This window comes from Arabidopsis thaliana, chromosome 5 (assembly GCF_000001735.4).
Source record: "Arabidopsis thaliana chromosome 5, partial sequence".
In the NCBI taxonomy this organism is placed as follows: domain Eukaryota; kingdom Viridiplantae; phylum Streptophyta; class Magnoliopsida; order Brassicales; family Brassicaceae; genus Arabidopsis; species Arabidopsis thaliana.
In genome coordinates, this window is record NC_003076.8 from 18920089 (window position 1) to 18943610 (window position 23522).

Consider the following 23522-nt stretch of genomic DNA (forward strand, 5'->3'; position numbering starts at 1 on the left):
GAAAAAATATTTTTAAAATTAAAAGGAATTGTTTATTGTATAAGTGAATAATTAGATAAATAAAAATTATATTTAAATTAAACAATACGAAAAAAATCCGAAAATACCGCGGCGTAGCGCAGGTGATCACCTAGTGTTAATAATTGAAAATTAAGAACTTCTATACATTGTTTGTTACCTAACCATTCTTCATATGTAAACAACAATTAAAAATGATGAAGGATATAATGTACTACAGGCCCATAATTGAGACGCACAGGCCCAGAATCGAATAAGACCGGCCCATTCCAAAATGACGACTGAATTCAATTTTGTTTCTATTTTTTGATAAAAAAGAAATTAAAAAAATATCGCATTTCAGTTGTTCAACTTCTTCGTCGTCGTCTTCTTCCTTTGCTCCGTCGTCGAGATCTCGTCGAACCTCAAATCTCAAATCTCCTGTAACCAGATCGTCTAATTATCCGATCTGCGTTTCGAATCTCAGATCGAAGATGCCGGTGGCTGCTTCCGCCATCTATTTTCTGAATCTCCGTGGCGATGTACTCATAAATCGCACCTACCGAGATGACGTCGGGTAAGAGAGCTTCTCCTTTTCTTCACCGTCGATCTCTTTAATTTTTTGAATTCGGCTTCATTTTCAGCTCCATGTTTTGTTCTTATCGCTTCTAAGTAGTCGTACTTTGTAGGATTTTAGCTGTGAGATTTGAGATTTTAAAATTTTGATTTGATTTTGATACTTAGGGGAAACATGGTGGATGCATTTCGTACGCATATAATGCAGACGAAAGAGTTAGGGAATTGTCCTGTGCGTCAGATTGGTGGCTGCTCCTTTGTTTATATGCGAATCAGCAATGTCTACATCGTCATTGTTGTCAGTAGCAATGCTAATGTTGCTTGTGGATTCAAATTTGTTGTTGAGGTAAACTTGTTTTTGTGTTTCATTTTAATATTCCACAATTGTTTTGATTCTTGTTCAAATTTCAAGAGAGTCAGATTGATTCTATACACATACTGCTTTTGATTCACATTTTCAGGCTGTAGCTTTGTTCAAATCATACTTTGGTGGAGCTTTTGATGAAGACGCTATTAGAAATAACTTTGTTCTGATTTATGAATTGTTGGATGGTAAGTAAGCCTGATAGGGTCATGATCAAATCACTTTCTTATCACTTGTAAAGTTGCATTAGTCGTTATATGTTATTCTATTTTGTGGTAACACCAATGAATGATATTTTGTATTGAATTGCAGAGATTATGGACTTTGGCTATCCACAAAATCTCTCACCTGAAATTTTAAAACTTTATATCACTCAGGAAGGTGTACGGTCACCATTTTCATCGAAGGTAAAGGCATCTATTTGTTTGTGTATACAACAGATTTTGTAATTGTGTTGGTGTGTGGTTCTTCGAAGTTAAGCAGTATTTCCCGCAATAAATAGAGATTATGTTGCTTCTTCACTAGATATGTTTGCATTCATAAGCTTCTTTTCATTACAGCCAAAAGACAAACCTGTTCCAAATGCAACATTACAAGTTACAGGTGCTGTTGGTTGGAGAAGAGAGGGCCTTGCTTACAAAAAGAATGAGGTGAGTGTTGAGTTTCTTTCTGTGTGTATGTAGATCGGCTAGGTTGTGCGGTAGTGATGATATTTTGCATTCTCTCAAACGCAGGTGTTTCTGGATATTGTGGAAAGTGTAAACCTTCTGATGTCCTCTAAAGGTAAATAATTGCCTTTTATGAAGTTTTTTGAAGTTGTCTTTCTTGTTGATTTGCTGTGTATGACTGGTTTTGCATTTTATGGAAACGGTTAGGCAATGTTCTTCGGTGTGATGTGACGGGGAAGGTTTTAATGAAATGTTTCCTTTCGGGAATGCCTGATTTGAAGTTGGGGTTGAATGATAAAATTGGTCTTGAGAAGGAATCAGAAATGAAATCTCGCCCAGCTAAGAGGTATACGTTGTTAATACATTGAACATCAGTAGCCACTGACTTTTCTTTGTGCTAACTGACTCTCGTTTTGTGCAGTGGTAAAACCATTGAGCTTGATGATGTCACATTTCACCAGTGTGTGAACCTGACCAGATTCAACTCCGAGAAGACTGTTAGTTTTGTACCACCGGATGGAGAGTTTGAACTGATGAAGTAAGTTTTCGAATGTCCACTGTTGCAAATTGTTCTGGTACCAAATGTGTATTAACTTTATGATGTCTCAGGTATCGAATAACAGAGGGTGTAAATCTGCCTTTCCGTGTATTACCAACAATCAAAGAACTTGGTCGTACACGTATGGAAGTAAATGTCAAGGTACATAACTTTTCTCAAGGATTACAGGATACAAAAAAATTGGCTTGATCTTTGCTCTCTTACAATCCCTTCCCGTGTTTTGTCTGTTCAGGTCAAAAGTGTGTTTGGTGCTAAAATGTTTGCCCTTGGGGTCGTGGTTAAAATTCCAGTGCCAAAACAAACAGCCAAGACCAATTTCCAAGTGACAACTGGTCGCGCTAAATACAATCCATCAATCGATTGCTTGGTTTGGAAGTGAGTTTATATAATTTCCCCTCATATTCATCTCTATAATTCTTTTGTTGGTGTTTTATCAATCATTCGGCATCTTTCTCTCTTTTACTCTTTAGGATAAGAAAATTCCCAGGGCAAACAGAGTCCACGCTAAGTGCAGAAATTGAGTTGATCTCAACAATGGGAGAGAAGAAATCTTGGACAAGGCCACCGATCCAAATGGAATTTCAGGTCAGTCTTTGTCTCTTTTAGGCACTGTTAAATAGAACCAGATTTGCTTAAAGCAATTATTAACCGTCTCAGCTTTGTTCTTTTCTAGGTGCCAATGTTCACAGCATCTGGTCTGCGAGTTCGTTTTCTCAAGGTACGCATTGTTATCTATGCTTTTGAAAGTACCATCCTTCCAAAAAATGCAATGCTAAGTAGCAGAATCTCTAAGCCATTGTGTCATTAAATCCGTTCAAATCTTTTATGTGATTTGCGTTTTGGTTAATCTGTCTCTGGTCTTTCAAAAATTGATTGCTATACTACTTTTTTGGACCTGACTATCCGGAACGATTGGCAGGTTTGGGAGAAGAGCGGTTACAACACGGTCGAGTGGGTTCGATACATAACGAAAGCGGGATCTTACGAGATCAGATGCTGAACATTAAACACAGTTCAGGTTCAGTGACATCAGACTTAAAAGTTTCATGGCTTCTAGTTTTTTGTTCCTTATGCAAAACAAAAACAAAAGAGTTAAATATGTTTTATACCTTGTTTTATGTTTGTTTTGTCGATTAGAGATATCTGTGTTAATATGATTTCTTATGTCTTAATTTGGTATTGAATTCTGTTTTTCTTTCTTTCTCTGTTTGTGAAATTGTACGAGATATAGTTTAGATTAATTCTGGTGTAATCGAACGTGATAGAGTATTTGTGAAAGCAGTCGGATTCTTTTTAGTAGTAGAATCGGGTGTAATATGTTAATGAAAACAAATTTTACTTGAGAATAGTTCGAACTTCGAAGGTTTTTACACATAACATAGATCGTTAAAATCTTTTGTAAGTCTACTAATTCTTCAGAAACAAACGGGAAATTGTAAAAGTAATAGACTATCAAAGCTACACCCAAGTACGTCTTTCACTCGTGGTTGGTTATGCATGATCGAATTTCTATAACTTCGCTTATGGCAAATGTGGTCATGGTGGTTCTTTGGACTGTGTCATGTGGCTCTCTGCCCACAAGACACCAGATATCATGGATACTTTGCTACTCACATGCAACTCAAATATGGTCTAAGACAACAAACATGATTCTATTGAACTGCTTCTCCATCGATTGGGATCACCTCGTCGGTATTCTGAAATCCACAAGCTGGGTGTCTTGTTTTTGCATCACGTTACTTTTCAAAGTTCCCTATAATGTTTGACGAGAATGCAACAACCGACGACATGGATACCTTCCACAAATATCAATAACGAATTCTGAAGTTTAAGGATTTTTAACTTCAGAATTCGTTATTAATCATTCACAAGTTATTGTGTTATTTTTTATAATATATCCAATGCAAATACTCTTTTTTCTCATCTCCAAACTGAAGTATTTTTATTTTTATAAACTCTTAATAAAAACGGATGACCACAAATATTTCTGCTATAATTTGGATGATAATGAAAACAAACCAACTACAATCTACTAAAGATTCAAAAATATTTTCTCGAATGCTTAAACCTCACGTAAGTAAATACCAAATCAATTCAGATAAAATTAACAAAACAAACTCAAATAAAATCTCCTAAAAATCCTATAAATAAAAAGATGATTTCATTTTTTTTCTTCCTATTAAATTTACATTTTCCGCCACACTTCATCTCTCCCACTAGTCTCTCCTCGAGACTCTCTCTGTATGTGTGCGAGAAGCGAGAAGCGAGAGAGAGAGAGAGAGAGTTGTTAGCTCACACGCTTTCTCTATTTTCTCGGAATTCACAAAACAGAAAGTTTCATCCTTTACGAGAATTAAGCCGAAAGAAACAATCTTTGAGTTTGATTTCTTCTTCCTTCCTTCTCTCTCTCTGCTCTAATGGATTCCAGAGACATCCCACCGTCACATAACCAGCTTCAACCACCACCGGGAATGTTAATGTCTCATTACCGTAACCCTAACGCCGCCGCTTCACCATTAATGGTTCCCACTTCCACATCTCAACCGATTCAACACCCTCGTCTTCCTTTTGGCAATCAACAACAATCTCAAACGTTTCATCAGCAGCAACAACAACAAATGGATCAGAAGACTCTTGAATCTCTTGGATTTGGTGATGGATCACCTTCTTCTCAACCGATGCGATTCGGGATCGATGATCAGAATCAGCAACTGCAAGTGAAGAAGAAGCGAGGAAGGCCGAGAAAGTATACTCCTGATGGTAGCATTGCTTTAGGTTTAGCTCCTACGTCTCCTCTTCTCTCTGCAGCTTCTAATTCTTACGGTGAGGGTGGTGTTGGAGATAGTGGTGGAAATGGAAACTCTGTTGATCCACCTGTTAAACGTAACAGAGGAAGGCCTCCTGGTTCTAGTAAGAAACAGCTTGATGCTTTAGGTATAAGCAAGTACTCTAAAGTTTGAATCTTAACACGTTTTGTTTTAGATTACATGCAATTTGATTTGATGGGTTTGTTCTGTTTTGTTTATGTGTGTGTGTGTGTGTGTGAGTAGGAGGAACTTCAGGAGTTGGGTTTACACCTCATGTCATTGAAGTGAACACAGGAGAGGTAAAAAGTTGTTGTTCTGTCTTAGTTATCTGAAAATGTGTTTTGTTTCATGTTTCAGGATTGGTAAGTTAGAAATGTTTGAAATAAATGTATTGGTTTAGTGAATTTTGATGGAGGAATGAGTTTTAAATGATGTTGTTATGTTAAATTTACTTACTATATTCAGGACATAGCGTCAAAGGTGATGGCTTTTTCGGATCAAGGGTCAAGAACAATTTGTATTCTCTCTGCAAGTGGTGCAGTTTCTAGAGTGATGCTTCGTCAAGCTTCTCATTCTAGTGGAATCGTTACTTATGAGGTTTAAAATTATGTTCTTTTGATGTCTTTAGTTTTAGTATTTCTGTCTTAAGTGTTTAGATTTGTATGTGTGTGCTTTTTCAGGGACGATTTGAGATCATTACTCTCTCAGGCTCAGTCTTGAATTATGAGGTAAATGGTTCCACCAACAGAAGTGGTAACTTGAGTGTGGCTTTGGCTGGACCTGATGGCGGCATCGTAGGTGGCAGTGTAGTTGGTAATCTAGTAGCTGCAACACAAGTCCAGGTACAGAATATGAACTCATGTTACAGAATCCTTAATATTGTGTTCGGGTTAAGAAGACGGTTTCTTTTATGTTCATATGCGTCCTAATGTGATATAGGTGATAGTGGGAAGCTTTGTTGCAGAAGCAAAGAAACCGAAACAAAGTAGTGTTAACATTGCTCGGGGGCAGAATCCTGAACCGGCTTCAGCGCCGGCTAACATGTTGAACTTTGGATCAGTCTCTCAAGGACCATCGAGCGAGTCATCAGAAGAGAATGAGAGCGGTTCTCCTGCAATGCACCGTGACAATAATAATGGGATATATGGAGCTCAACAACAACAACAACAACAACCTCTTCATCCTCATCAGATGCAAATGTACCAACATCTTTGGTCTAATCATGGTCAATAAAATGAAGCGGAAATTAATTTGTTTCCGTTTTGGTTACGGTTATGGTTTGATTTCTTGTTGTTGTTTAGGCAAATCTTAAGAAGATTCAAGCTTCATGGTTTTTTGTAGCTTTTTTTTTTTTTGTTGGGGGTTTATTAGATAACATATAGAGAGATCTAGATATTAGGGTCATTTTAATTTTTTTTTTTTTTTTTTGGGGGTTAATTCTCTGTGAGTTGATTTGAATTAGAGATAAAAGTCTGAGATTCCTTACTAGAACAATATATATATTCCACATTAAAATATTATTTGTTTTCACAAATTTTGTAATTATTTTTAAAAAAATTCAATATACCGTAGTTCTTTAATCCAAATTATTTTAAAATGTTTTTATATCCCTTAGAAAGTTAGAAAGAGCTCAGCTGTTGGATGTGATTTAAAGAGATGATGACACGTGTGAAGGTTTAGCAAGCTAATAAGCTCCTCCCGAGATCTACTGTTGATAAAGCTGCCTCGTGTTGATATAACGAGCCATGCGATTAAAAGAGAAAGGTACTTCAGAGTACCTCAGATGTGGGAATCATGCATATCAACAACAAGCTCATCATCATCATCATCAAGTGCAGTCGATCCTACTCGTACTCTGGCCTATGTGTTACCACAGCCAATGTTTAGACCATAGAGCTGAGAGTAACGACTGCAACCAACTTTCATTTTTACAAGATATATCAGTTTGTCGAGTTATTGTAGTTAATACGTTCATATTTATTGGTGATGTCAGGTGATTTGGTTAGATTGATTGATTAATTTATTTGCAAGATAAAGAGTTTTAGAAAGCAAAAATAAGTGAAGTCTAACTCCTATTAAACCAAAATGTTTTTAGAAAATTAGAGAAACGCATCACATATGGGGACTATGCATGTCATCAGTTATCCGAGATGTTGTTGAAATTCCAAACATTTTGATCAACAAGTAATTATTGAGTTCTGATTAATTCATTATTTATACTATTAATTTTGAAAAAAAAAAACTAAACTTAAAAAAAGGAACTTATGTGTTCAACAATTTCTTAAATAAACTGACAAACAACTTCTTCCTTTAACCTTTATACAAAATAAAACGATATTACAGTCCAATGTATCTTATTATTTTTTTTTTTTTTTTGCTCAACATCAACTATCATTAACCAATCAAGTTTTACATCTTATCATACTCCACAAAGGATTTAACCTAATTTGGCATTATAGAATACAACTGAGAATCATAATTCTCGAGAGAAAGAGATTCCTTTGCTATCCTATCTGCCACTCCATTGCCTCCACGATTCGTGAACACGAATTTTGTTTCCTCAAAATGCTGAAGCAGGTGCTTGATATCTTGTATAATCAGATCTAGTGCAGGTCTGTCCCCATTATCAACAAGGAGGGATACCAACTGTTGGGAATCAGATTCAAAAATTACCTTTCGGTAACTGAAGCGAGAAAGTGACAGCACCGCCCAACGCAAGGCTTCAGCCTCCGCAACCAAAGCGGATTGGACTCTTGGAATAGCCCGAACACCTATCCAAAGCACATTCTTTTCGGAGTTTCTAAGCACCCAGCCAATGCTACTGGTGCTTCGGTCTGCAGTCCAAGTTCCATCTGAGTTGCACTTAACCCAACCATGTGGGGGTTGCTTCCATTTGACCGCAGGTGGCTCAGTTTTCTCTATGTGCTTCGGTATGAAACTCCGCTGCATACTCAGCCTCCACTCCTCTTCATCCTCTATTGCCCGCCGAATTACATCAGGTGCATCAAATTGTTTCCCTTTGAAAACAAGGTCATTGCGATTCTTCCACAATCTCCACAGGATCCATGGAGCTACCAGTCCATCATCACCCAACCATGGATGACACTGAGTTATGTTCAATAATTTGTGCAAGTTTTGGTAGAAGGAATCTGACCACTCACGCTCTGGTGGAGCTGGAATTTTGGATATAGCCCATACAAGTCTGCCGAAAGAACATTTGAAAAGAAGGTGGTTGACAGACTCGAGCTGTGATGGGCAGCGAGGACACGAACCATCCCTGACAAGGTGTCGATGATATAGATTGCCCGCTACAGAGATAATGTTACTCAAACATCTCCATAAAAAGTGATGTACCTTAGGTGAGACTTTAGCTTTCCAAATCTGCTCATAAAGCGGGTTGAGGCTGGGTTGAAGGACATGTTGAGTCTGCGTTCTACGATTCACCACCTCCATTAGGACCCAATAACCCGATTTCACAGAGTAATGTCCATCCCTAGAGTAGTCCCAAGCAACTCTATCCAATGTATGCCTACCCCCTGGCCGTAGTTGAATGATTTGTTTTGTAATATCCTCAGGGAATAATGCAGAGAGTAAGTCCCTTCTCCACTCCCTCCCACTTTCATCCAATAGATCTCTAACATATTGGAGAGAAGAAACGGACCTAGCATGGGATGGTAGAACTCTTTTCACTACATTCACAACCTTTGCTGGTTTTGACTCTATCCATTGGTGTCGCCAAATCTCAGTGGACGCACCGTTGTCAATTATAGCTCGGGTTCCTTGCCTTAAGAGCTCTTGTGCTGCATGGATACTTTTCCAAGCAAAAGATGGTCTAGAACCTAGGGGAGCATTTAGTGGATCTGTTTTACTAAAGTACCTGCTCTTGTAAACTCTAGCCATTAGAGAGTCTTTTCTAGATACCATTCTCCAAAGTTGTTTCCCGAGCAAAGCAATGTTGAAAGCTTCAATGTCTTTGAAGCGTATTCCTCCTTCTGACTTTGGCTTGCTCAGATGTTCCCGCGCTTTCCAAGGCATGCCTTTTGAGTCGCGTTTATTTTTCCACCAAAATTCAGCCATTACCGAGGATAACTGCTGGCAGATTGTGGTTGGCAGCTTAAAGCACGTCATAGTGTATGTGGGTAGGGCCATGGCTACAGCCTTGAGAAGTACTTCTTTCCCTCCTGGAGACAAGAAGTTATTCTGCCAACCCGCAATCATGGAGTGAAGTCTTTCACGAATATACTTCAAAGTCTCCACCTTAGACCCTTTGAAAGATTCAGGTAGCCCTAGGTACACACCTTGCCCACCTTCTTGATGGATGCCCAGCTTGCTTTTGATTTCAGTTTTTCTGGTCTCTGGAATTTTCTTGCCAAAAGTGATACTTGACTTTCGATAATTTACTCTCTGACCTGAGACAAGGCTATATTCCTCCATAATTCTTATAATCTGATTTTACACATTTCATTATAGACTAACCCATCTCTCCTCAAAATCCAAGACTTTCATTGCTTCTTCTAAAAAAGACCCATTAATTAAGACTTGATAGTTCATTGATTTTACACATTCCATTATCAGGCGGTCCAATGTATCTTATTGTTTGGCTAAACCAATAATATCTGATGATAAATAAGAATAGAATCAGTTTGACCAAAAAAAAGGATATTAATAGAATCATCTGCTGGGTCAAAGAGAACTGACAATGAACAACAAATTTCAACGTATGAACATATTGATTCAATCATGTTATACAATAAAAAAAAAGTTATATTATTGAATAAACAAAAAGTTATACATGTGTATACAACAGGAAGAGAGTATTCTAGAATACCTCTTTTTTTTCTTTTTTCTTTTTTTTTTTTTTTTTTAATGGAGAGGTATTCTATAAGTATGTACATAGTTTTTAGGTGCAGAAACTATGCTGATACAATGTGCTCACTATTCATCCAACTGTGGAGAGTTAAGCTAAAGCTCCCTTTCCCATAACTTAGCTACACCACTATAAGCCAGCTCCAATATTGCAGTGATGTTATCATTTACACGTATAGAAGCTTTCAATTTCTTCTTCTTCGCTTTTAACTCTTAATTTGGAAATAAGACTAAGTAAGTAGCTTATTAGGTGGTTTAATCGTCAAAACATTGTCACTAAAGACTCGTTCAATGCAAACAAAGCAATCACACACACAACTAACAAAACGTTTTTTCTAAATTAAGTAAACAAATCCTAAACACAAACACTCTCACATTGTCACCATACACAAAAATTTCAAAACACTTAAGAAAAAACAAATTTAAACAGAAGAATATATATCACAAAACCAAATAAACATTCAGTCTTTAAATTTCCCACGGCGGAGATAAACAATCTCCGATACTCTTTTCATCAATGCCGATAGCGAAACCGATCAACCAAAACACTACTGTTCCATATCCACCACAACATTACAGTAAACCGCCTCTAGTCATAATCCTAACCGTGATCCTCCTCGTCGTCTTTTTCATCGGTTTTTTCGCTATCTATTTCTGTAAATGTTTCTACCACACTCTCACCGAAGCTTGGAACCACCATTACCACAACGGATTGCCCGAAAATCAAATCCAAGCACAACAAGAACCCGTTCAACCACCGGTTAACCCTGGTCTAGAGCCACACATCATCCAATCCTACCCTTTGTTTCCATTCTCATCCGTCAAAGATCTCAGGGAAGACAAATACGGTCTCGAATGCGCGATTTGTCTACTTGAATTCGAAGAAGAACACATCCTCCTACGACTCTTGACAACTTGTTACCATGTTTTTCATCAAGAATGCATCGATCAATGGCTTGAATCTAACAAAACATGCCCTGTATGTCGTCGGAATTTAGATCCAAACGCGCCAGAAAACATCAAAGAGTTGATCATCGAAGTCATACAAGAAAACGCACATGAAAATCGCGATCAGGAACAAACGTCAACATCAAACGAGGTTATGTTGTCGAGACAAAGTAGTGGTAACAACGAGAGAAAGATTGAGACGTTACCGGATAAATTCTCGAGATCGAAAACGACAGGTCATTCAATTGTGAGGAATAAACCGGAGGAAGAAGATCGGTATACTTTGAGGTTACCGGATCATGTTAAGATTAAGGTTACGAGAAGACACAACAATAATCAAACAGAGAGTTGTATTTCATTTGGTGAGCTTGTTAGAAACAGAGAAGGCCGGTTTGGTGAAGTTTCTGGTCAATCACTTGTACCGGAATCAGGAAGTTAAAAGAGGTTTTACAATATATTTTATCAATTTGATTAGTCCATTTTCTTGTTTTTTATTTCTTATTAGATAGGATTTTAGAGATATTCAAATGAAAAGTTGAATAGTTAATGTCAAACAAAATTTGTTTAATTTGTAATATCTACAAACACTCTTTTATGAATTTTTTTTTTTGATTATTTTGGGCCAGCATACATGCTTACGTAGGTTTGGACAAAATAATCAGACCCCGAAGAACCGGTTTTTAACTTTTGCGTACCGCGGATTAAAATTTAATAGTTATAATAAAAAGATAAGCTTCTGGGTCATGGAATCTCTCAACATGAAGATTCCTTCATATGTCAGTAATTATAGTTACGTTTACCAAGTGGGAGTTTTTTTTTTGCTTAATGTTACAATTAACATTGTCCTATATGAATTTCTGGACATGTTCCCCGTCTTCGATGGCTTTCGTCCATCTCCCTTGTTAGAAGCACATGTCAATAGAAAAAGATCGTACAGAGAGTGAAAACAATAATTCAAGACTTTCTATAACAATAAATATAAAAAGACCAAAAATAATATTACACTATAACATCCAAAATATTAACATATAAACCAATTTAGCTGTATTTGAATGGACTTTACAATTTAACATAATATAAAAAAATATACCCAAAGTTAGTTGTATTTTGATTGATCGCAAAAGAAATAAATTGTTGTGAAGACAAAGGTTTGAAGTTGGCAATTTTTTTTGTCAACAATCGTTCGTTTGCGTTTTGAATGATAGTGAAACGATAACGATATTAATGTAAACTATCAAATTAGAATACGACATCTAAGTTGAAGAAGAATATCACAAACAATCTAAATCCTCCTTTTTTTAGCAGCCATGAGTTCTGTGGGTGTATTTCTTAAGGAGGAAATTGATGGAAAACCTTTTTTGGTATTCACATTAGCACAAACAAAAAACCTTACCTCTTCTAGTGGAGCACTAGCCATAAATTCTGGTAGCGACAACCTCCCTCTTCAACCTCTTTTTTTCTGCCCTGCTTCCCGTATCAATTTTCAGAACCTCAACCTTACGGAGGAGGATAAGGAGAAGTTTCGGCCATTTAATTCTTCTCCTCATTTCCCAAACACAAGAAGCGGTGATCAGCAAGGCGGATCTTTGCTTGATTGCGACCAACATGGTATATGTAAGCTCCCTGTAGTCCCTCTCTTTTGGTGCAACAATAAAAGTCCTAGTTCTGACGAATTCATGTGCGGTGCATGCGAAAAAATAGTGCTCAGCACAAACTATTTTGCATGTCTCCAGTGTCAAAAAAATTTCCATAAAGAATGCGTCCAGTCTCCACTTGAGATCAAACACCCTTCCCACCCCTTTCACTCTCTTCGACTTTATAGTTACCTAAAAGATTTCAAGACATGCTTTTGTTGTAAAGTTTTTAACAGTATGGTCATGCTTTATCATTGTACCACCTGGGATTTGAGTATGCATACAGTATGTGCGATGAGATCAATACCCTTTGTTGTCGACCATCCAAAAAGCCATTTACATCCTCTTACCTTTTTTCCCGCACAAGCTTCTTTAATTTGCAGTTTCTGTGCAACGATTAAGAAGCTTGATCCCACATACATCTGTATCGAATGTGTCTTCGTGATCCATGAACACTGTATGGGTTTCCCACATGTCATAAGAATATCCCGTCACAACCACCGTATCTCTTTTACCTCTTCTCTTCCATCCGGAAATCTGTTTTGCAGAGCTTGTCATCAACAAGTTGACAACGATTATGGTGCTTACTGAAATTCCGGATGAACCAAGAATCGTATTCCCCAAACTCAGAACCACTGAGTATCACTTTATTAGAAATCTGATTAAGAAGTTTACAACTACCTTAATTGGTTTTACACAAGATCTAAACTACTTTAGCTTGTCACCTGAGATTTCCCTAAACACACAAGAGCAGATCACAAGAACACACTCTTTGATCTCTCTAGAATTTCAATCAGACTAAACCTTAGTCTCTAATAATGAAAAGTGTTGCACTAGCTTTTCACTCACAATCACGGCTAGATCTAACAAGAACCTTAGCACCTCTATTTATACCATCGAGGTCTTTTGTCTTCTAGGTTAGCCTTCGAGATATTGGATCACTCCAAATCTTCGCGTGAATATCTCCTCTCCAAACTGAACTCATCCTGTTGTGATCTCCACGTCATTCGTTCATTTGGCGGCATATCCACGTCAGCATTAATTACTTGATCTTAACTTTAGTCTGCTGAAACAGCTTCCGGCTTGTTCCAGCAATCAGCACTCCTTCTGGTTTGTCCTGACAGAGGGTGCACTAACAATCTCCCCCTTTTTGATACAATTTGTCAATTCAAGCAATCATGCAAGAAACCCCTCAAAGAAAACTCACAAGCACACATCAAGTCATAGAGATAATAAGCAGCGGAAATAACCAATAGAAGGTCTCATCATAGATTGCATAAATAAGTTTTTAAGATCCAAAACACATCATCGAGTACTTAGAAGCAAAGACCTACTAAAACCAAAAGGACATGATTAACAAACACAGCTTAAAAACTCCCCCTTAATCCTAAACTCCCCCACAACGAGATCTAAACACACTAAGAAGATTGAGTATCTTCAAAGCCTTCTTCGTTATCAACATCTAGAGAGTTTACAAATGAATCAGAGTTCTCAAGGACCAGTTCATAATCTCCCCCTGCTTGAATGACACAATTGATCAAAAACTTTATCTAGACACTCTACCAATTAAACCAGACACTGAGCACAGGACCAAGACACCATACCTTCCATATGTGTCGTTATTGTCGTCAGCAAGGTAGAGACATATCTATAATCTACAGGTAAGGATGTGCCAAACACATACTCTGGATTAAACATCTCTCGCATACGCCGGGCATCGCTGCGTGTTCTCCCATCGCTAGTGTTTCGACGTGAGAGCTCAATTTTCTGGGTTTTCTCACTTGTTTCATTCGATAGATCCCTTTATGCAAACCATAGAAACTCAAAACCAAAAATCAGTGCTAACCGGATTTTGGTCCGGTCAAATCTCATAAAACACAATAACCACCATAAAACAAAACCGAACAACCCAATTAGCTTATAGAATTGAACTAAGTACCTCTGAAAGTCAACTCATTTTTCTGAAGCCATCTTGATATACACAGAACAAGTCCCCATTAGTATCAGCACAGTAATAACCATCTCTCCCTCATACTGAGGTCCAGAACTGTCCCAGAGGTGATTGTACAATACTAAGCTCATTGTAACTTGATTCAAAAAAAAAAAATCAGAACATAATCTGCTGACACAACACAAAAGAGAATGTTGATTCTCCAAGAGTAGTCTTCACACCTTCATATCTCAGAGTGTTAGCGAGTCCTTTTAATAAGGAGTGTGACAGACTGTGCAGCAACATTCAGGCTATTGATAAATTACAAGTCTGATCTTTTGTATTCAGAACTTATTGTTGCTTCTTACTGCTTCTTTCTGCAGAGAGACGAGATGTCAGTGAGAGAACTTGTTTTTGCACCCCCCCCTTTTTTTTTTTTTTTTTTTTTTTTTTTTCTTGTCTTGTTACAGAGTGTAGTGATGCTCTTTCTTACTTGTTCTCTCAATATTTTTGTTTGACATCCCTTCTCTCCAAAGTGTAGGTGAACAAGATTTCTCCTTTGTTCTCATCGGGTTAGTGACAAGATTTCTCCTTTGTCCACCGTGTCTTAGATAAGCTCATGCTTCATCTTATGAAATGAAATGCTTCTTTTCTGCCCCTTTCTGCATTTCATTCCTTCCTAAATGCTCTACACACTATGTCTGTCACACACTTTACTGACTTTGCATCTCCGAACAATGAAGGGTAGCTCTTTCTCTTGGTGAACTTTTTACAGCAGAAGATTTGAAAACCGGTTATGACACTTTGTAAAATAGATATGAAAACTTGCTTCTCACTGTACAACCAACCCTGTTTCAGCACAAACACTCATCAAGAAGATAGTTAGACTTCACCAAATACCCAGGGACTTTTGCAAGTTCACAAACATGTTCAAGTCCAAAGGCTTAGTGAAAATATCAGCAAGTTGAATTTCAGTAGGCACATGTTATACGGTAATTTGTTTTTCTTCAACTAATTCTCTAACAAAATGATGTCTTATAGCTATGTGTTTAGTGATTGAGTGTTGTACTGGATTCTTAGATATGGCAATAGCACTTTCATTATCACATTTAACAAGTAAAGGTCAGAAAATGACATACCGTAATCCAAACCCATGTGTTTCATCCAAAGAATTTTAGTACAGCAGCTGCAGAGGTTGGTAGTGCGCATAGGAGTTTCAACTGGATTGCTGGAACACATATCGAAGCGTTTCACCAGGTTCTGAGCATAGGTGCTTTGCGAGATAGCAATCCCTTCATTAATCTGATTGATTTGCAACCCCAGAAAGTATTTAAGTTCGCCTACCATACTCAACCTGAACTCAGTTGTCATTGTCTTCACAAACGCTTTGACCAACTTGTCGAATGTGCCTCCAATCCTCACATAAACATGATTTATCACATAACATGCTGTACTGATAGCCTCTGTCCAGAATTTTTCAGGAACTCCATGTCCATGAATCATGGCTCTGGCCATCTCTTGAAAAGTCTCATTCTTTCTCTCAACAACACCTACAACTCTCTTGTGTTGGACTCTAATCTCTTTATCTTGATTGTAGGCATCATACACAATTTTCTCTATGTGTTTCAGCTCTTGTACTCCTCTAACCATTTCTTTGCTCACTATTTCTGACATGCTCCTCGCATTCATGTGACCAAGACGTTGATGCCATACCACTGGATCCTCCTTTTCAGCTCTAAGACACTCTTTAGGTTCTTCCCACATGTAGCAATTGTTCCCAGTTCTAACTCCAGTGAGAGTGTTTTGGTTCTTCTCGTTTGTAGCCCAGCATTTTACACTATTGAAACTCACAGTCAGCCCTTCATCACATAGCTGACTCACACTAATCAGATTTGCAGTAAGCCCTTCGACAAAGTACACATTTGTAAGCTGAGGCTTTTCTGCTTTAGTCAAATCAAATTTTCCCTTGATTTTTCCTTTATCCCCACCTCCAAAAGTAACTTTACTTTCCTTGACAGAGGTGTAATTTTCAAGATTGGATTGACTTCCTGTCATATGTCTGGATGCTCCACTGTCAAAATACCATGGTTTCTTTATTCCTTCTTTAATCGAGGTGTATGCTACATGACAATAGAGATCCTCCCTTCTGACATACATCTTGGAGGTTCTTCCTTGATATGGATATAGTTTTCCTTGTCTCTTCAGCTTATTCAACCTAGCAGCATACATGTAGCAATATCTCTGAATATGACCATGTCTTCCACAGTAGTAACATTCGTAACCTGTCACAGTTCTCCGGGAATGATAGTGATCGTGATTCTGGTACACGCGTCTTGCTGGAACAGCATCATAGTTGCTTCGAAAACCTGTTTGACTTTTTGTTGGAGCAGCAGCTTCGCTTCGTACAAAATTCGTCTTTGTACCTGATCCAGCACCATTGTATCCTAAACCAAAATTTGATTTTCCCACTCTTCCAGCAGCAAGTATACTATCCAAATCTTTTGTTCCACTGTTCAGCATGTGGATCTTCTTGCGAGTGTCACTAAGCTCTTGAGAAAGTTCTCTGTTTTTCTCTTCAGCCACACTGCATTTTTGAATCAGCTTAGAGTTCTTCTGATTTGCAGCAGTTAACTCTCCTTTCAGCTTTTCTGTTAGTTCTTGAACTTTTAGCTTCTCTTCCAGCCAGGCAACTTTCTCTTTACTCAGCATCAACCAGCTGTCATACAGTTTCCTGAACTCTTCATTGATGTTAACGTCCTTTTCGATGTCAGAATCCTCATCAGCTGAGTCGTCCTCATCCTCACCATCTGCTTCACTATCTGAACTTTCATCTTTTTCTTCAATGATTCCTACAAAAGACACGAAACCTTTTATATAATCTTCCGAGTCTCCATCATTTGAGTCACTTTCACTTTCAGAACTGCAGGATTTATCAGGCTTAGACTTTGATCCAACACAGTCGAACTTAGTGTGTCCAAGACCATTACACTCAGAGCACTTGAGATCTTTTCTCTTTAAGGAGGGACATTCAGCTTTAATATGTCCGTATCCTTGACATTCATGACATTGAATCTCATCCCTTTTTGAATTTCGGTCTCGATATCTATCAGTTCCCTGATTTCTTCCGAATCCTTTCTTCTCAACTCTCCTCATTGCTCTTCTGAAGTCTTTTGCCATCATGCTCATTGTATCCTTCAATTCTTGTATCTCATTCTTCTTTGTCGATGCAGCTAAAGCAAGTCCTTTGGAGTAACCTCCCTTTCCGGAAGTGATTTCTAATTCATATGCTTGGAGCATTCCCACTACTTCTTCAAAATCGAATGAGTCAGTATCCAACGACGTTCCCATGGCCGTTCTCTTACTTTCAAACCTTGATGGGAGACACCTCAACAGTTTCTTGACCAGTTTCTTATCTTTGTATTTCTTTCCTAGATTGTGTGCTTCACTCGCTATGGCACTGATTTTCCCACTGAACTCCTCAATGTTCTCTGTTTCTTCCATACTGAGATTTTCAAACTGAGATGCTAACATGTCGATTCTGGATCTTTTGACACTACTTGTCCCTTCATATGCTTTAGCAAGTTTATCCCATGCTTCTTTAGCTGATTCACAGTTTTGAATCCGCTTGAATTGATTTTGATTCACGGAGTTGAATATCAAAGACAGTGCCCTTGAATTAGTTGGGCCTTTGCCTCTTCTGCATCATTCCATTGATCTTCAGTTTTTAGCACATCTTCTCCATCTTCTCCCTTGATGACCGGAGCCTTCCATCCAATGTTCGTAGCAATCCAAGCTTCCTTTCCTAGACCACGTATGAGAGCTCTCATCTTCACTTTCCAGTGTCCGTAATTTCCTTTCTCCAACATGATTGCTTTACCGACCGCAACGAACTCTTTGGGGTAGTCCATCCTCTCCGCAGGATTTGCACCTGTTGTTAAGTACAACTTGGTTCAGATGCCCGCTCTGATACCAAATGAAATTTCGGATGAACCAAGAATCGTATTCCCCAAACTCAGAACCACTGAGTATCACTTTATTAGAAATCTGATTAAGAAGTTTACAACTACCTTAATTGGTTTTACACAAGATCTAAACTACTTTAGCTTGTCACCTGAGATTTCCCTAAACACACAAGAGCAGATCACAAGAACACACTTTTTGATCTCTCTAGAATTCCAATCAGACTAAACCTTAGTCTCTAATAATGAAAAGTGTTGCACTAGCTTTTCACTCACAATCACAGCTAGATCTAACAAGAACCTTAGCACCTCTATTTATACCATCGAGGTCTTTTGTCTTCTAGGTTAGCCTTCGAGATATTGGATCACTCCAAATCTTCGCGTGAATATCTCCTCTCCAAACTGAACTCATCCTGTTGTGATCTCCACGTCATTCGTTCATTTGGCGGCATATCCACGTCAGCATTAATTACTTGATCTTAACTTTAGTCTGCTGAAACAGCTTCCGGCTTGTTCCAGCAATCAGCACTCCTTCTAATTTGTCCTGCAATAAATGCGATGCTTATTTTGTTCATTCAAAATGTGCATTAAATCCAAAGGTGTGGGATGGTAAAGATCTGGAAGGCGTACCAGAAGAAGATGATATGATAGATGATGGTGAGCCGTTCGAGAGGATAGCTGAAGGAATAATACTCCATCCTTTTCATAGTCACCAACTACAACTTGAGATCTTCAGAGATTACGACGAAAAGAAGTATTGTCGAGGGTGTGCGCTTCCAATCTACGAAGGTCAATTCTATTCATGCATGGAATTGGAATGCCACTATATCCTCCATAAAAGCTGTGCAGAAGCTCCACGTATGAAACGGTATCCCTTATTTCCACATCCACTTACACTAAAAGTTGCCACCACACATGATAGTGGCAGAGGTCACTTTTGTTGTAGTGAATGTGGGCGTGATGGCAATGGCTTTTTCTATGAGTATCGTAAAGAGCAAAAAATATTCCGGCTAGACTTACGGTGTGCCTCCATTATGGAACCGTATGAATATCAAGGCCACCAACATCCCTTATTCCTACCTTGGTACACAGAGGAAAAGACACCATGTCAAGTGTGCAAATACAAAAGCTACAACTCAAAGTTAATTTGCATGGAATGCGATTATTCTATATGTCTCCGTTGTGCTACCTTCCCATACAAGGCAAGGTATAAGCATGACAGTCATTTTCTCACAATCTGTGATGGGAAAGAGGCAAATGATCAACCAGACTGGTGTGAGGTGTGCGAATGCAAAATAGAAGATGTAAAGAAGCCTGGATATAATAAGAATATGCAAAATGTGGAAAAACGATTTTATAAATGCAATGACTGCTGCACCACTCTTCATATTGATTGTTTATTTGGGGGAGACATGTACATGAAGCCCGGTGAAACAGAATATGACTACCTCTCCTTTGGCGTGTACTCATTCGAAGATCGAGATTACAATTGGATAGATGTTAGGGCTCTTCTTAACAGTTCCCTCTCCCGACCAATTTGCGTTCAATGCATGTGCCGTTGTCCATTCCCAATATTTTTCAAGTTGAAAGGTAACGGCAGAATATACTGTTCTGTGTATTGTCTTGGGTTTGCACGGTTATGACTGAGCAAGTGAGCATCCACCTAGTTTATTCCTTTCTTTTCTTGTTAATTTGGAGTATTTTGAGATTCTGGATATGTTGTTTTTCTTAATTTCAGTTGTGCGTTGTAACTTTCTATGTTGTTTTTTTTGAAGGAAAATAAAAAAACAATGTTTATGTGATTTTATATTTTCATTTCCTTGACCCTAACTAATAACAAATAAATGAAAATCGTTGTCAGATGGCTTAACTAGCTTTGCTAGGAAACAAATATTATGTTTTGAATTCTACTAAATTAAAAGAGTATAGTATTAAAGTTCTTTGTTGGAGTTTTGATAATTTGCCATTCAAATTCTTGATTGGCTCTCTCCATCTCCTTTTGAGTTGTGTCCCAGGTCCAACAACAACAAGACACATTGTCTTCGTAGATGTTTCTTTTCTCCTGTACCGTGTAGTGCGCTGCAGGATTATTAAACCCATAGTCCATTTTTTTCATCTCCTCTGGGTTTAAAAATGAAATCCAGAAAACATAAAGAATCGTAAAGACTTCATAATACGATTTATACCATAAACCCTAGTTAATTCCAATCCATTTTCAGATAACAACATGCAAAAGAGATATTAGAAAAAGCTACTAAAACATCAACAAGATCATGAAACTACCGTATTATTGCAGGTTTAAAACTAGAATACGAGAGAAGAAGAAAAGCATAGCACATAATTCGAAACAAATATTCTTTCCTAATTACAGAGATTATATCTTTATTATTTATACGGCGTCGTTTACTTGCAAGGATGGTCAATAAACATCAACGACAGCGTTTTAGTTAGTATTATTACTCCTCGTCGTTTTTGCGAGAATGGCCTTAAACGACAGCATTTAACTTAATAATACACGGTGTCGTTTAGAAGATCAAAATAAAAATTCGTCGTCGTCAAGCTCTCTGCTCCTAAATTCTCGATTTTTTTTTTCTTCTAATTCTGGAGTTTTCTTTTCCATATGTGGCAAAATCCGTGATCCTCACGTTTCAAAATTACCTAAAACCCCTAACAATTCTACAATTCTTCTTCTATGTCGATTCTATTTAGTAATCTCGAAGAATGGTTCGTGGATTGATGAAATTCCCAGGAATCTCAACGAAGTTATTAAACATAAGCGTTAATTCTCTCTGCAAATTTCGAAACTTGGAGAGAGCAGAAACATTACTCATAGACGGAATCAGATTAGGTGTTCTTCCTGATGTGATCACTTACAACACTCTAATCAAAGGGTACACTCGTTTCATTGGAATCGACGAAGCTTATGCTGTAACACGTCGTATGAGAGAAGCTGGGATCGAACCAGATGTTACTACTTACAATTCATTGATCTCAGGAGCTGCTAAAAACTTGATGTTGAATCGTGTACTCCAACTGTTCGACGAAATGCTTCACTCAGGTTTGTCTCCTGATATGTGGAGTTATAATACTTTAATGTCTTGTTACTTCAAATTAGGGAGACATGGAGAAGCGTTTAAGATTCTTCATGAGGATATTCATTTAGCTGGGTTGGTTCCTGGGATTGATACTTATAACATTCTGCTTGATGCGCTTTGTAAAAGCGGTCATACGGATAATGCGATTGAGTTGTTTAAGCATCTGAAGAGTCGGGTTAAACCCGAGCTTATGACGTATAATATTCTCATCAATGGTCTTTGTAAATCGAGAAGGGTTGGTTCTGTGGATTGGATGATGAGAGAGCTTAAGAAATCGGGCTATACTCCGAATGCGGTTACGTATACAACGATGCTTAAAATGTATTTTAAGACTAAGAGGATTGAGAAAGGTCTTCAGTTGTTTTTGAAGATGAAGAAAGAAGGGTATACGTTTGACGGGTTTGCGAATTGTGCGGTTGTTAGTGCGTTGATTAAAACCGGAAGAGCAGAGGAGGCGTATGAGTGTATGCACGAGCTTGTGAGAAGTGGTACAAGGAGTCAAGACATTGTTTCGTACAATACATTGTTGAATTTGTATTTTAAAGATGGGAACTTGGATGCAGTAGATGATCTATTGGAGGAGATTGAGATGAAGGGGTTGAAACCTGATGACTATACTCATACGATTATAGTCAATGGTTTGTTAAATATAGGCAATACGGGAGGAGCCGAGAAGCATTTGGCATGTATCGGAGAGATGGGGATGCAGCCGAGTGTTGTCACTTGTAACTGTTTGATTGATGGGTTGTGCAAAGCAGGTCATGTAGATCGTGCAATGAGGTTGTTTGCGTCAATGGAAGTTAGAGATGAGTTCACTTACACTTCTGTTGTGCATAATCTATGCAAAGACGGACGGCTTGTTTGTGCTTCGAAGCTGCTCTTGTCGTGTTACAATAAAGGAATGAAGATTCCGTCATCGGCTAGACGAGCAGTGTTGTCCGGCATACGGGAGACGGTATCTTACCAAGCAGCAAGGAAGACACATATCAAAATCAAAGCAGCTATTGAGTGTAATACACTAATGTACCCTTAAGACATTGAAAAGTATCTAATAGAAAAATTATTGAATTGTACATGAGCATAAGGGATGTTTTCATACTAAATTCTAGTCGAGATTTGACAACTCTCTTAACCATTTGAATATTTGTAATATTAGCCAAAGTCTCATCAACCATATCAATGACTCGAGTTATTAAGCAACAAGCTCTTCAATATAGCTAAGTTTTTGATAATTTATCAGTTACTTTGTTTAATTTTAGTCATTTGATTAGAGTTTTGGTCAGAGTCTTTTAAGAATTAAGGGACCAAAGTAACTTCAGACAAAATGACCAAAGACACCACTTTTGAAACCACTGGTCCCAAAAACGAAGCCATGTTACTCATGTGCTGCTTCTGAACACAGTTAAAAAGCTAATCTTTGAACTATGAACCTACTCTCTAGAACTTTTTACTATTTGGGTTTCTTTGTTTTTAACAGAAAACAGTAAAGTTTTTTTTTTTTTTTTGCAGAGGACTAAAAGATAAGACTGAGTCTAGTCTCTCGACGTGGACAAATCTGACAAGAACAGTTACTGCTCTTCGTCCTCTTTGTTGTTATTGTCGTCTCTCTCTCTCGGACTTTGTAAAATGTTACACTGACTTCTCTTAATCTCTCTACGTAAGTACAAAGATCTATTGCATGTTAGAGATGATGTTTTCAGAATTTTTTTAGAGACATGAACACGTGTTTGTTTGTTGATGCAACGAATCAGATTAGAGTAGACACGTTTTCTAGGTTTAAAAACATTCACAGGAATCTTTTTAAGTTAAATTCTTGATAAGAAATAGAGACGAGTTTGTCCAAAAAAAAAAAAAAAGAGAGATAGAGACGTTGGAACTTGGAAGCAAAAGGTTTTTGTTGCTTGTCAAAGAGATTAAGAGAATATAGTTTTGAATTAACCAACAAATAGAGTCTGATTAATATTAAGTGTGTATACTTTACTTAGCATAACAAATGTGAATTGTATTTAGCAATTATAAATACTGAGATCATCCAAAAACCCTAGTGGTGGAAACAAATCGAACCGATAAAACAACTCTAACCCTAAAGGTCGTCACAAAGAAATCTTATATGAAAAGA

General features: G+C 37.8%; 6 protein-coding genes and 2 pseudogenes across 9 annotated transcripts; 6 read left to right on the plus strand and 2 right to left on the minus strand.

Annotated features, from left to right (window-relative positions):
• Positions 1 to 245: 245 nt before the first annotated feature.
• On the plus strand, positions 246 to 3463 carry AT5G46630 (Clathrin adaptor complexes medium subunit family protein). 2 transcript variants are annotated; one of them, NM_124033.4, is made up of 13 exons: positions 246 to 574; positions 742 to 919; positions 1035 to 1125; positions 1250 to 1344; positions 1498 to 1587; positions 1672 to 1720; positions 1813 to 1951; positions 2027 to 2143; positions 2215 to 2305; positions 2397 to 2539; positions 2635 to 2749; positions 2838 to 2882; positions 3084 to 3463. In NM_124033.4, the coding sequence occupies exons 1-13, from the start codon at positions 492 to 494 to the stop codon at positions 3162 to 3164; spliced, it is 1317 nt and encodes a 438-aa protein (NP_199475.1). In that variant the 5' UTR covers positions 246 to 491; the 3' UTR covers positions 3165 to 3463. The 2 variants fall into 2 exon arrangements, with proteins under 2 accessions (NP_199475.1, NP_974895.1); NM_203166.2 differs by having other exon boundaries at positions 350 to 574; positions 2838 to 3357.
• Positions 3464 to 4340: 877 nt separating this feature from the next.
• Positions 4341 to 6896, plus strand: AT5G46640 (AT hook motif DNA-binding family protein). Its single transcript, NM_124034.4, has 5 exons — positions 4341 to 5098; positions 5215 to 5270; positions 5437 to 5568; positions 5652 to 5813; positions 5911 to 6896. Exons 1-5 carry the CDS (start codon positions 4582 to 4584, stop codon positions 6202 to 6204), a joined length of 1161 nt encoding a protein of 386 aa, NP_199476.1. The 5' UTR covers positions 4341 to 4581; the 3' UTR covers positions 6205 to 6896.
• A 472-nt stretch (positions 6897 to 7368) lies between these two features.
• On the minus strand, positions 7369 to 9405 carry AT5G46645 (annotated as a pseudogene; the record flags this gene model as incomplete). Its single annotated transcript has 1 exon — positions 7369 to 9405.
• A 752-nt stretch (positions 9406 to 10157) lies between these two features.
• Positions 10158 to 11224, plus strand: AT5G46650 (RING/U-box superfamily protein; the record flags this gene model as incomplete). The annotated part of the gene is made up of 1 exon (NM_124035.2): positions 10158 to 11224. The coding sequence occupies exon 1, from the start codon at positions 10355 to 10357 to the stop codon at positions 11222 to 11224; it is 870 nt and encodes a 289-aa protein (NP_199477.1). The 5' UTR covers positions 10158 to 10354.
• Positions 11225 to 12092: 868 nt separating this feature from the next.
• AT5G46660 (protein kinase C-like zinc finger protein) lies at positions 12093 to 13303 on the plus strand (the record flags this gene model as incomplete). The annotated part of the gene is made up of 1 exon (NM_124036.2): positions 12093 to 13303. One exon carries the CDS (start codon positions 12093 to 12095, stop codon positions 13008 to 13010), a length of 918 nt encoding a protein of 305 aa, NP_199478.1. The 3' UTR covers positions 13011 to 13303.
• Positions 13304 to 15223: 1920 nt separating this feature from the next.
• On the minus strand, positions 15224 to 18257 carry AT5G46665 (annotated as a pseudogene; the record flags this gene model as incomplete). Its single annotated transcript has 1 exon — positions 15224 to 18257.
• Positions 18258 to 18758: 501 nt separating this feature from the next.
• On the plus strand, positions 18759 to 20078 carry AT5G46670 (Cysteine/Histidine-rich C1 domain family protein). The gene has a single exon (NM_124037.2). It carries the CDS (start codon positions 18953 to 18955, stop codon positions 19949 to 19951), a length of 999 nt encoding a protein of 332 aa, NP_199479.1. The 5' UTR covers positions 18759 to 18952; the 3' UTR covers positions 19952 to 20078.
• A 736-nt stretch (positions 20079 to 20814) lies between these two features.
• AT5G46680 (Pentatricopeptide repeat (PPR-like) superfamily protein) lies at positions 20815 to 22584 on the plus strand. The gene has a single exon (NM_124038.4). It carries the CDS (start codon positions 21030 to 21032, stop codon positions 22434 to 22436), a length of 1407 nt encoding a protein of 468 aa, NP_568665.1. The 5' UTR covers positions 20815 to 21029; the 3' UTR covers positions 22437 to 22584.
• The last annotated feature ends 938 nt before the right edge of the window (positions 22585 to 23522 follow it).